General features: G+C 41.3%; 1 protein-coding gene across 6 annotated transcripts in view; it reads left to right on the top strand.

Moving 5' to 3' along the window:
- The window catches only part of SYTL2 (synaptotagmin like 2), an 86,543-nt gene that overhangs the window by 31,515 nt on the left and 41,129 nt on the right, over positions 1–13,899 (top strand). For all 6 annotated transcript variants that reach the window (XM_075126510.1, XM_075126505.1, XM_075126499.1 and 3 more), the window contains exons 3-4: positions 10,238–10,386; positions 12,668–12,803. In XM_075126510.1, coding sequence (XP_074982611.1) covers positions 10,238–10,386; positions 12,668–12,803 — 285 coding nt within the window. The remainder of the gene's footprint in view (positions 1–10,237; positions 10,387–12,667; positions 12,804–13,899) is intronic.

Genomic DNA, 13,899 nt, shown 5'->3' with positions numbered 1-13,899 from the left:
TAGTAACTGAACCATGTTAATGAAGTGTGGGTTCTCAATAATACGGAAAGGAGAGTTTGTTGCATAAACAAATGGGGCAATTTTTTCATCAGTTACCACTTTTTGTAATCTGCTGGTTCTTATCACAAACTTATCTATGGTTGTCTCTGGATGATGGAGATTTTTTTTTTTTTGCTACAGGTGATATACTGTGGCTATGTGACATACATGATGTGACTGAAACACAATAATTGGCAGATAACTCTGAAACTTTAGAAAATGATGGTGATCTTGAAGGTGGATAGTCTTCAGAATCCTGTATGTTGAGGATGGATTCTCCTAAACAAAAGTCAATGCAGTTATTTAATTATTATTACCATACTGCTTATTTACTATTACTCATTGCCTTCACCGACACTCAGTACTACTTTAAAGGTGAAATTGTAAAAGGAAGGTCTGCCTATTTCAGCTGTTTATTTTTTATCACAACTGCATCTAAAATGATAGTACCATAGAGTAACAACTATAATTTTTGCTCAAACATGAGAATTCAAGAATAGTCGAGAAGGAAGACAGGCAGTCCTTAAGAAAGAAGTATGAAATAAAAAAATGTACCAACCTGAAGATCCTGCATGTTCAGACATGTTCCTTTCATCGTCTTCAACACGGTTCCTCCTGAGAAGGAACACTTCTCATGATGTTTCATTCGGGCAACCAGGCCTTGCATTTCTTTGTGGAACTGTTTCCATTTTGCATGCATGTCTGTCTTACCCACAGGTAGAGGAACTTCATTAAAATATTCCCAAACTGGGTTTCTTTTATGGCCTGCTGCCATTATAGGTTTTCCCTTCTAGTGAGAGAATGGTATGGTAGATCTCAAATCAATGAAGGCTACACTCAGAAAGACCTCAAGACTTCTGGAATATGCTGCTCAAACAGTTTCACTTTTGTTTCTACTGCCTCTCCCTCCCTACTCACATTTATCTCCAGACTTCTTCTCCTTGTCCAGATCTATTCCGCCCCCAACAATCTTCAATTTATTGAACCTTTTGAAACTTTGCACTTTTAGAAAGAGGTAAGGGATTGACAGAGGGACAATAGTGTTGAGGTCTGTTGTTTCTCACCTCTATATTTTATTTATTTAAAAACATTTTTGCTGTTAACAAGTATCAGAGTAACAGCCATGTTAGTCTGTCTTTGCAAAAAGAAAAGGAGTACTTGTGGCACCTTAGAGACTAACCAATTTATTTGAGCATGAGCTTTCGTGAGCTACAGCTCACTTCATCGGATGCATACCGTGGAAACTGCAGAAGACATTATATACACACAGAGACCATGAAACAATACCTCCTCCCACCCCACTGTCCTGCTGGTAATAGCTTATCTAAAGTGATCATCAAGTTGGGCCATTTCCAGCACAAATCCAGGTTTTCTCACCCTCCGCCCCCCCCCCGCCCCAAACTCACTCTCCTGCTGGTAATAGCCCATCCAAAGTGACCACTCTCTTCACAATGTGTATGATAATCAAGCTGTAGCTCACGAAAGCTCATGCTCAAATAAATTGGTTAGTCTCTAAGATGCCACAAGTACTCCTTTTCTGTTAACAAGTATGTATCTCTGGATGCACAAATCCACAGTTTGAGGACTGCAAAACTAAGCATCTCTGATGGTATCTTCTAGACTGAGCACTGAGTCCCATTGGGTAGATAGAAAGATTAACCTACAGAATCCCCTGGAGCCCCATAAGATTGGGTCCCTAATCCATGAAGTATTGGAACTCATTTACAAAATTTTTCTTAAACATTACATGAATATATTGTCTCATACTATAGAATTAGGATTTATAATCTCTATTCTGTGAGGAGATATCTTTGAGCTATAATGTATCTTAATGTAAACTATCTTTAGATTGCTTTTTTCCTCAAAAACATTTTATCAAAAAAATCCGATTTAAATTAAAAAAAATCTGATTTTTTTTAAAATCATTGATTTTTATCCACCCTGCTGCCTAGTGAAAGACTGAACTGCACTATGTGTACTGCACTAAGTTAACAGCCAATTGTACATTGTAATGTGCTAGAAATTAATGTGCACATGCAACTTCCATCCTAATAGATCCCTAAGCTTTTGACAGATGAAATACATACAGTACAATTGAAATGCAGTCACGTTTGGGATATGGATGGCAGTGTTTAAGGGATACATTGCATGCTGCACAGCGGGCAGAGATAGCTTTGAATGACAAATCACAATGTTCACAGGTAGCCACAAACTGGGTGTGTCTCATTTTGTGGGTGCCCAACTTGAGATCCTGGCACTGAGCACACACCACAGCAACTGAGGTCCATGGGGCCTGTGATTTGAACATATGAAGTAGTCCTATATAATGCTATTTATTCTGTGTAAAAAAAACAAACAAACAAAAAAACCACAAAACTGGTTCTAGGTGTCTCAGATTGAGCACCCAAAATTAGTGGATACTTAATCTCTCAGCCTTCATTCCCCATCTGTAAAATGGGGATAATACCACTTCCCTCATATCACAGGGCACCCTTGTTTCTCTATCTATGCTTTAGAAACATCAGCTGTAATCCTGGGGTGGTTTTGCATGATGCATGCCTCTGTGGGGGGAAGGAAAAGTAGGGATTTGGAATGAAAACCTTATTACAAGGGATTGGAGTGCCCAGGAACACAGCCATTGAAAGAGCATCTGTGAAAATAAATTCATTTGTTTGTGAAGCACTCGGATACCATAGTGATGAGTGCCATAGAAAAGCCTATGAGGAAATTAATAATTCTGTCTTCAGGATTTAAATAGTGCGCAGTAAATGAGGCCTAGGGCCATACATTGAACAATGAGGCTAAAATGAAATACAGTAGAACCTCAGAATTATGAACACCTTGGGAATGGAGGTTGTTCGTGACTCTGAAATGTTTGTAACTCTGAACAAAATATTATGGTTGTTTAAAAAGTTTACAACTGAACCTTGACTTAACAGTTTTAAAACTTTACTATGCAGTAGAAAAATGCTTATTTTAACTATCTTAATTTAAATGAAACAAACACAGAAACAGTTTCTTTACCTTGTCAAAATCACAGGGCTATCTCATTTGCACCAGCCAAATGGAAACTGAGTCTCAATGACTCTGTTTGCAGAGAGGTTACATACAATCCTTGATCTGGAGCCTTGAGTACTGATCATAAAACCTTTGGGCTTAGCTACAAATGCAGTCCCAAAGAAGTAGCAGTTTATACAGGTTATATAAACTTATGCAGACTGAAGAGGAATGTTCATGCACAGCTTAATGTTTAAACAGTTATTCATGTGCTTTGCAAATGTTCGTAGCTGTCTTCTGCCTTAAAGGTTTATTGCTGAAGGTACAAAAATATTCTCAATAGGTATATCTTCACCCTGTTGGCTAACACATCATTTGATCCTCATCTTCTGTTCTTGAATTATTTTGGTCCCACAGACTAGGTAACATTTTTGCAAGTGCCTATGTGTTTTAGACTCCTAATTCCCATTTTCACAAGTGATTTCACCCTGGCACGTAAATCCCATTGATTTACACTCCCATGTGCCTAAATCACTTGACAATGGGACTTGAGTGCTTTTGAAAATTTCACCCTGTGTCTCTGTTTGGTACTGCTGTTGCAGGAGAGAGATTCTGACAGGTATTTCTAGAAAAAGTGGTTGCTATTTAAAAAGCCAGCATTTGCCAGCAGTTACCACACACTTTCTTCCTGTGCCTAGAACAGAACACATCAGTGACACATGTTCACTTTTTAATGGTGAACCCTTTTTGGGTCGAACAGCTGTTCATATATAAATATTTATTGTTGCAAGAGCTCCCAAAATGTGCTAAGCATGATACAAACTGATAGAAAGCAACAGCCCCTGTCTGAAGTTTAAGGCAGGTGAGGGTAGAGGGGATAAAGAATACAAGCCAGGTGATCAGTGTGGTGGTTGTCATATATCTTGTTAGTTCTGTGATTGTTTTTAATACTGTGAGGGCAGTAGTGGGGTGAAGGGGATGAGTTAAGACAGAGACTGAGGGGTTTGGAAGTGAATGGTGCTGTATAAGTACAAAGGCCTGTTACTGCTCACTTTGTTTTCATGTGCAGGATCATCTGTAATAGTGAACCATGCAGCAGTGCCTAGCACCTCAGTCCATAAAAAACAGGACCAGAATATTGTGGAGAACTCCTTGAAACTTGGGTTTGCTATATGGTTGAGTGTTCTGCCTCAATGTCCTGTCTCACTGTGAAATTGTGATTTTCAGGATAAATGCTTAAAAGGAAAGCAGTTTGTAGGTGGATACTAGCATTTGTCAGCCTTATCACTTTTCATCACTCCAGCCAGCTGCAGGAGTGCCCAGAGAAGTTTGTGCCATGAGCTGTCAAATGTCTAGTTAAATCCACAAAAATATGGACCACTTTCCCATTATTCTCCAGCACTTTCTCACTTAACACATGCAGATGAAATATTTGCTCCCCTATACCTCTTTTGGGTCTAAAACTGTCTTATTCTTCAGCCAGAAAGTTCTCTCTCGTGGACACAATTCTCTTCAAGACGATGCACTGCAGTATTTCTCTAGGGTCTTGTGACCAGGGTCACGGGGGAGCTTCACTGAGATTGCTCGATCAGGGCAAACTGCAAAGAATGGGGCAACTGTGGTTATTCTAATAGTTAGATTCACCAAGCCAGCAACAAAACAGCTTCTACAATACTTTGCTGTTTACCCAGAACCCAAAAAAACCAGCTCCCTTAAAGCAATCCAGCCTTGGGCTTCCACCCAGACCATCCAAGACAAATAGAGTGAGGACGATTTAAAATCGTATTCACCATGTATCAAGTTCTACCCATCCCAAGGGATCAGGCACATTACCCACCAGGTCAATGAATATTTCAGATTATACCCAAGTACACTCTGATAGCCAATTCTTATGAACAAAACTAAGACTTCTTAAAAGAAAAGAGAGAGAGTATTGTGGTTAAAAGGTCATTATACCTACAGATATGAATAAAGTTTCCCAGGTCAGTTTCATAGTAGAAATGGTGAGCTGCTGAATTGAAAAATAAAGTCCTTTCCAGAATCAGTTCATCAAGTTATAGTCCAAACAGGCAGTCCATGTCAAATATCAGGGTAATCCAAACTAGATCTGGATACCTCAGTCTTGAGGCTTAACCTTCCTCTGATGAAGCTTAAACAGATTGTCACAAGAGAAGGTGCAAATAGTGGAGGAAGGTGAGAATTTAGATCTAAAGATATAACATGAAAAGACAGACAATGGTGTCATCTAGGTCCGTTGAAAAAGTGAAGATATTCCTACCCAAATCTGAGGAGACACTGGAGTGTGTTGAGCACTTCAAATACCTGGGTTGTATGACTCCAAGGGATGCAAAGCATCACTTAGAGACCTGAGAAGGGTTAAACGCAACGGGCTAGTTATTTACTTATTTGTTTAGCTTTGAAGGTATTTGCAGCCAGTTGCTCTTTGTGAATTTATGTATGTAGTTTGCATACTTTGATTAAATTGGTAATGGAATATTATTAATTAAAGGGGCCCGCCTACGTTCTTTCACAGGGGGCCTCAAAATGTCTTGCTGTGGTTTGGCTGGTGGGAAGCTCCAGATGCAACACCAATCTGGTTCCTGGTCTCTCTGTTTTTGCTTGAAAATTTTATCATGATCGCACACATTTGTGAAGAGTTGAATTAGCCTATTCTGTGTTGACCATGGCTGCAATGCCATTGTAGACTCCTATTACAATTAATGAGGGGAAAGTAACTAGTCAGAGAATACAAAGATGGGGCACTGTATAAATGAAAAGGTCAAGCACCTAACCTATACTACTGTGTATATACACTCCTCACTGCACCCACTACTGAAAGGCCATCATATCTCTAGCAGTGGGCAGCAGCCAGGTGAACTGACACTTAGCACAGTGCTCAGACGTAAAAGAGAAGAAATGTCTTGGCCAGGGCACTGAGGCCATCTCTCTCTTCAGAGAAGAGTGCAGAAAAACCTGAGTGTCTCTGGATTAAGTTAGAAGTGTGTGCAACAAGAGTGATGTAGTGGTGGGAGTCTGCTATAGACCACCGGACCAGGGGGATGAGGTGGATGAGGAAGCTACTAGATCGCATGCCCTGATTCTCATGGGTGACTTTAATTTTCCTGATATCTGCTGGGAGAGCAATACAGCGGTGCATAGACAATCGAGGAAGTTTTTGGAAAGCGTAGGGGACAATTTCCTGGCGCAAGTGCTAGAGGAGCCAACTAGGGGGGGCGCTTTTCTTGACCTGCTGCTCACAAACCGGGTAGAATTAGTGGGGGAAGCAAAAGTGGATGGGAATCTGGGAGGCAGTGACCATGAGTTGGTTGAGTTCAGGATCCTGACACAGGGAAGAAAGGTAAGCAGCAGGATACGGACCCTGGACTTCAGGAAAGCAGACTTCGACTCCCTCAGGGAACGGATGGCCAGGATCCCCTGGGGGACTAACTTGAAGGGGAAAGGAGTCCAGGAGAGCTGGCTGTATTTCAAGGAATCCCTGTTGAGGTTACAGGGACAAACCATCCCGATGAGTCGAAAGAATAGTAAATATGGCAGGCGACCAGCTTGGCTTAATGGTGAAATCTTAGCGGATCTTAAACATAAAAAAGAAGCTTACAAGAAGTGGAAGGTTGGACATATGACCAGGGAAGAGTATAAAAATATTGCTCGGGCATGTAGGAATGTTATCAGGAGGGCCAAATCGCACCTGGAGCTGCAGCTAGCCAGAGATGTCAAGAGTAACAAGAAGGGTTTCTTCAGGTATGTTGGCAACAAGAAGAAAGCCAAGGAAAGTGTGGGCCCCTTACTGAATGAGGGAGGCAAACTAGTGACAGAGGATGTGGAAAAAGCTAATGTACTCAATGCTTTTTTTGCCTCTGTTTTCACTAACAAGGTCAGCTCCCAGACTGCTACGCTGGGCATCACAAAATGGGGAAGAGATGGCCAGCCCTCTGTGGAGATAGAGGTGGTTAGGGACTATTTAGAAAAGCTGGACGTGCACAAGTCCATGGGGCCGGACGAGTTGCATCCGAGAGTGCTGAAGGAATTGGCGGCTGTGATTGCAGAGCCATTGGCCATTATCTTTGAAAACTCGTGGCGAACCGGGGAAGTCCCAGATGACTGGAAAAAGGCTAATGTAGTGCCAATCTTTAAAAAAGGGAAGAAGGAGGATCCTGGGAACTACAGGCCAGTCAGCCTCACTTCAGTCCCTGGAAAAATCATGGAGCAGGTCCTCAAAGAATCAATCCTGAAGCACTTGCATGAGAGGAAAGTGATCAGGAACAGCCAGCATGGATTCACCAAGGGAAGGTCATGCCTGACTAATCTAATCGCCTTTTATGATGAGATTACTGGTTCTGTGGATGAAGGGAAAGCAGTGGATGTATTGTTTCTTGACTTTAGCAAAGCTTTTGACACGGTCTCCCACAGTATTCTTGTCAGCAAGTTAAGGAAGTATGGGCTGGATGAATGCACTACAAGGTGGGTAGAAAGCTGGCTAGATTGTTGGGCTCAACGGGTAGTGATCAATGGCTCCATATCTAGTTGGCAGCCGGTATCAAGTGGAGTACCCCAAGGGTCGGTCCTGGGGCCGGTTTTGTTCAATATCTTCATAAATGATCTGGAGGATGGTGTGGATTGCACTCTCAGCAAATTTGCGGATGATACTAAACTGGGAGGAGTGGTAGATACGCTGGAGGGGAGGGATAGGATACAGAAAGACCTAGACAAATTGGAGGATTGGGCCAAAAGAAATCTGATGAGGTTCAATAAGGATAAGTGCAGGGTCCTGCACTTAGGACGGAAGAACCCAATGCACAGCTACAGACTAGGGACCGAATGGCTAGGCAGCAGTTCTGCGGAAAAGGACCTAGGGGTGACAGTGGACGAGAAGCTGGATATGAGTCAGCAGTGTGCCCTTGTTGCCAAGAAGGCCAATGGCATTTTGGGATGTATAAGTAGGGGCATAGCGAGCAGATCGAGGGACGTGATCGTTCCCCTCTATTCGACATTGGTGAGGCCTCATCTGGAGTACTGTGTCCAGTTTTGGGCCCCACACTTCAAGAAGGATGTGGATAAATTGGAGAGAGTCCAGCGAAGGGCAACAAAAATGATTAGGGGACTGGAACACATGAGTTATGAGGAGAGGCTGAGGGAGCTGGGATTGTTTAGCCTGCAGAAGAGAAGAATGAGGGGGGATTTGATAGCTGCTTTCAACTACCTGAAAGGGGGTTCCAAAGAGGATGGCTCTAGACTGTTCTCAGTGGTAGCAGATGACAGAACGAGGAGTAATGGTCTCAAGTTGCAGTGGGGGAGGTTTAGATTGGATATTAGGAAAAACTTTTTCACTATGAGGGTGGTGAAACACTGGAATGCGTTACCTAGGGAGGTGGTGGAATCTCCTTCCTTAGAGGTTTTTAAGGTCAGGCTTGACAGAGCCCTGGCTGGGATGATTTAACTGGGAATTGGTCCTGCTTTGAGCAGGGGGTTGGACTAGATGACCTTCTGGGGTCCCTTCCAACCCTGATATTCTATGATTCTATGATTCTATGACATGAAAACTCTTAAGTAGGTATAAAACAGGTGAGGGTAAGGCCTTGTCCACAAGACTTTTAACCTATAAATTCTGGTTCTTTATCTTGGAAAGTTTAAGGACTGCGTTGACCCTGCTGGGGTTCAAGCACACCATTTAAAGGAACCTGGCTTTCACCAGCCTGATAGTTAGGCAACAAAAACATCCCACTCCAACTACCATGCCCAGATGCCAGAAATTCAGACACCATTGACTTTCAAATTAAATAAGCCTTTGAGTTCACAAAGTAACCTAGTGGCATGATTGAAGCTCAAGAGAATAGTAATGCACCATGATCACGTCATGCATGTTTTGGGAAAGGATCACAGAACATGATCAAAGTTTATGCTTGAGAGCACTTTTGGAGAGTAGCAAACACATAAACCATGATCTCTGAAATGTAGTTAACTGGACTGTTTAGAGAAGGCTCCAGGTGAATTTGAGGACCGTTTATATCTTGTAGGCTGTCTGCTAAAATGAAAGTGCTTAAGTATCTTCGTGAACCAAATTTCTTCAACAGAGAATGAAAGGTGGGATTTTTCATATTTACTTAGGGGAGCTGAATGCCCAATTCTCATTAATTGTATTCCCACAGTGAGTTCCCTTCTAAGATTTTATTCATGCTTTTCTTTGATTTGTTGTGCAAAATTGCCCCGGTGAAAGTACATGTCCAATGTGAAAATCAGGCCCCTGTCTGTACATAGTGTCTATTCAGGTTGGGGACAAAAATGATCTAGTTCTTAAGAATGTGTAAGGGATAGTAGTACTTGTAAGACTGCTATGAAAAGTATTCAGATGAGTTGAAACTGAAATGTGCACTCTCCAATAAAGAAGCATGATGCGCTATGCAGCATGTAAAGTTGAATTGCTTGCTTTGAAGACTTATCCGAAACTCTTTTCTGAACAGACTATTGAAGGTTTTTCAGTGATGCATTTACACTGTGAGCTGCTTGGGCAGGGACCTCTCTTCTGAGTTTCTGTGTATGCTTTTTGGCACTATATAAATAAATAATTAATTGTTTAAATCAACCAAGTACTCCAATATAAAATGGGGTTAAATCTAGGCAAATTGTTTTATTTTTATTAATTTCATGTTTAAACTTGTTGAAATCTAGCTACATTTTGAAACACTTCAATGTTGAAACAAAACATTTTGACTCCTTTTTGGGTTTTTTTCTCCCTCTGGCTGAAACCATTTGCTGAATTTGACCCAAATTTATGAATAGCTTTGGTCGAATAAACTATTTGTCCAGAAAATTTGCCCAGCTCTACCCAGGGCCCAGCTCACTTCAGTGGGAGTTCTGCTTGATGAAAGACTGAGCAAGGATTTCATGAGTGGATCTATGACGACTGCATTTTTAAAGCAGACGTTCTGCCTAATCTAGTAGGAGTAGGAAGAAGGATGAAGCAGCAGGAAAACTGACTGTTAGCTTTTTAATACCACTGCTGTATATTTTCCCCATCTATTATATAGCCTTCAGTACTGAAGAGAGCCAGTGTCCCCTTTTTTTTTTTCCTTCCTTCCTTCCCTTTTTGGTCATTCTTATCTGACCTAGTATTTCCTATCCATAGCTACTGTGCCTGACATTATTTTGTTCACACAAATAAGCACAATCTTTTTCCCTTTTGCAGGCATTTACCAGAAAAAATTAAGAATGACAATCAGCTAAAGAATATGAGTGGGCAGTGGTTTTATGAAGCAAAGTCAAAGAGGCACAGAGATAAAATACATGGAGCAGATATCATTAGAGCATCAATAAGAAGGAAACCCACAACAATAGGTAAGTTTACTTCAGGGATCCTGGTATAGTGACGATCCGCTTAGTTAGCGCACCAAAGATATTTTGCATCTTTGAAGGTGCTGTACAAAAATAATGCAATCTCCTCCTGAGCAAGAATTGGGGTAGAAGAGGTATGTTTGCTGTTTATTGTGTGAAGTACATTCTTCTGTCAACACATCCTGTTAATACTAACTAGAAATGTGGATGGGAAGGATTGTCTTATGCTTACAGAATTGGACCCTTTCACTGGGGTTCTGTTCCTAGCTCTGCTGACAGCTCCTTGTGTGACCCTGAGCATATCACAAGGGCTCAAATGACCACTGATTTGGGATGCCCCAGCTTTTGGGTGTTCAACTTGTGACCCCTGAAGTCTGGTGCTTTTTATTTGTGGTAGGTAATCAGAGGTGCTTCAACTGGAATTCAGTACCTGATTGCTCATCTATTCATGGGGATAACATCCCTGTGGCAAAAGGAAGTACTGTGCTATTAATTAAGGTGTTAGTAAGGTGGCTTATGGTCATCTGATCATGCAATGTAAGTCTCAAAAATCATTATTCATTATTAATGTAGGTATAAGGATATATTCTTTTCTCTAAACTTAATATCTTTTCTCATGTAGTTTTTATGATGAAAACAGCTCTGATCATTGGAAGTTTGTTTATTTCTTTCTGGTTTTGAGAGAACCTGTAAAAATAAGGTACTTCTGTTGTCAGTGTTTGATGAAACTTGTGACCCTTATTGTTAGCATGGACCCTATTTATGATTAATCTGTGTGCTACGTAAAGTCATTTGCTTTGCTAGAAAATTTACCCATGTCAGTTCCATGGATAGACTTAAAGTAGCAAATTGTAAGGTTTGTATAACTAAAACTCATCCCTGTCTCTGAACTGAGATTATCCTGCCTCAATTCTTATTAAACTGATTTGCCTGTCCTTAGTGCAAGTGTAGAATCAAATATGGAGATCATGTTTGGTTAGCGGTAGTCTGATCACTTTGAAAAGTACTCTTGTCTGTCTGTGTGAACAAGAGAAGGCCTAAAACAAAGAGAAATACAGGGGACCAGAAATGGGCAAGAAGAAACCTCTTTGCATTCTTTCTCATTTAGAACTGATAGTCCATAACATTTCAGATTGTGTGTTTAAGCTCTAGGTAAAGAGTTTCTCTATGTCTAACATAAAGTTCTGATGAACTGATGAACATCTGATGAAGTGAGCTGTAGCTCACGAAAGCTCATGCTCAAATAAATTGGTTAGTCTCTAAGGTGCCACAAGTACTCCTTTTCTTTTTGCGTATAAAGTTCTGTGTCGGCCACCATGCAACTTGAAGGAGCAATCATTTATTCACAAGCATGCAATTACTTGAACCGGCAAGGTTACATATTAGGACATTCAAAACTGGCTTAAATCTGACTTGTAAACTACACAGAATTGTTTAGCTCCAATGACTCATAAAGTGATTAAACAATTTCCCTCACAGCAATGCTCTGTGAAAATGTACACCTGAATGTGGCACTTCTATTTCTGCACACTGAGAATTAATCTTGTTTTCAGGAGTACTGCAGAAGTACAGAAGGCCATATAAAAATGTTCCTAAAACTTCATGGAGTGCTTTGTGACTTCAGCAAAGTAGGATTTCTCCTCCCCCTCCAAAAGAAAAAAAAAAGCCCAACCAAACTCAATTGTATGATCACCGTTCAAGTTTTCACATACTAGTTTGTATTTCTTCTACTGCAGTGGTTCTCTGTAGGTTCCATCCAGGGACAACCTCCTTCCTGCCCCTCCCAAATACACCAATTAGCTGGGGTTCCAGGACCCCCCTCCAATTTAGCAATATAGGAAGGGGGCAAAATGGTCCTACCACCTTGACTCATGTTAATTGAGAACCCATATTTTACAGAACCCTCCTTTTCATTTGACCACCAAATATTGTGCGGTTAAGACTCCTCATTGTACTGACATTACATTCAATGAGCCTTTAGCTGCTGTAAGAAATACAAGAACACCGCTGCTAATTCATTGGTTGCAGGATATTTTACCAATTAGAATTGCTTTAACATTTAGGACTCTTGGTGCAGTGGATATTACAATTGGGGATGATAAAATGAGAACCCCACACACTTATTTACTCTAGATGTCTCGATGTACCCTTACCTGTAATCCTAGTACAATGTGTTTGTGAAATAATTTTAAAACCTATTGGAACTACTTGCCTGTATTTACCTGCAGTGGAAACCTACATGAACATAATGAGAGATAACTTTTGGTCTTGTTTCCTATTTTAGCTGAGCAGAGTCAGAACAAATCAGATAAAACAAAGAACAGTTGGGTGAACAATGTCAATAAGGAAGTTTCTGTCCCAGCGGAGCTATCTGGTATCAGGGAAGAGATAGAAGAAGGGGACGTGAAATCCAATCAAAGGTAAGAAAGCGTTCTCTGAGATGGAGTCAGTAACTTGACTTTTTGTGTATTAATTAGGGCTGTGTATAATTTGTGACTCGTGTGTTTCCTTTTTCAGCATTTCACATAAATATTTCTGGCATTTAATGCAAGGGGACTTTCAAGCCTTGAAAACATCACATTGTCATCAAATTGCAGTGGAAATTCACATCTGCAGTAGCTTGACATGTCATGGTTTGTGCATTCAGATGTTCCTGGAAGCACCATGACTTCCATCTTTGGCAACTTTCACTCTGAGGAGACAAGCCAGGGGTTTATAAAACACAGTCTCACATGTGTTCACGTAAACACACACCATAGGACAGGTGGAGACTGGAAGCTGCCTTGGATGTATGCAGTCTGGGTTGATTTCCAGAAGTGACTCAGGGATCTTCCATTCTCCAGTTAGGATAATGGGCCAAACTGAGGTGCCAAGGTCGTGGCAGCCACAAATAGCAGGGTAGCAGCCACTGGATTTTTCCATTGAGCGTAACAGATAGTAGGAGGTGGCTTAATTGAGAGCAGTTTCCTGTTACTTTGGTGCTGCTAGCATGACTGTGAGCAGATTTGGGGCTAGATCAGGAGTATAGAATACTCAATCTGATACCAGCACCCTGAGACTTCTGGACCAATGGTGAAGCAGTTCCCAGGATAGAGTTTTTTCCATTGAGAACATCCTGTCCAAGACATTCACAAAATTAGACAGGTTGAGAATCCCCGATAATTTCAACTGTCATGGTAAAGCCTGGAGAGAGGTGGGCTCGGAGATGCCCAGGACCTGACTTATAGCAGTATAGACGACTTGTCAGTTTTTTTGTTTTTTGGTTGTTGTTTGTTGTTGTTGTTGTTTTTAAATCATCTCCACCTATTCCATTGATAGCTGGAAATGAATTGGAATGATCATTGGAGTGAAAGTGAAATATACTCTTTGTGAGACACCCACAGAATGCAGTAATCCAGTTCAGAGGTGACAGGAACGTGCAAAGCTGTAGCACAGAGGTCCCCAAATGGTGGGGCGTCCCCCAAGGGGGGCACAGAGGAATGTTCAGGGCGTATGTGATTGGGGCCTGGGCCAGCC

The sequence above is a fragment of the Caretta caretta genome, chromosome 1, assembly GCF_965140235.1.
Source record: "Caretta caretta isolate rCarCar2 chromosome 1, rCarCar1.hap1, whole genome shotgun sequence".
Lineage (NCBI taxonomy): Eukaryota > Metazoa > Chordata > Testudines > Cheloniidae > Caretta > Caretta caretta.
The sequence above is the reverse complement of the archived record's forward strand: the minus strand, read 5'-3'. Positions and strand labels throughout refer to the sequence as shown.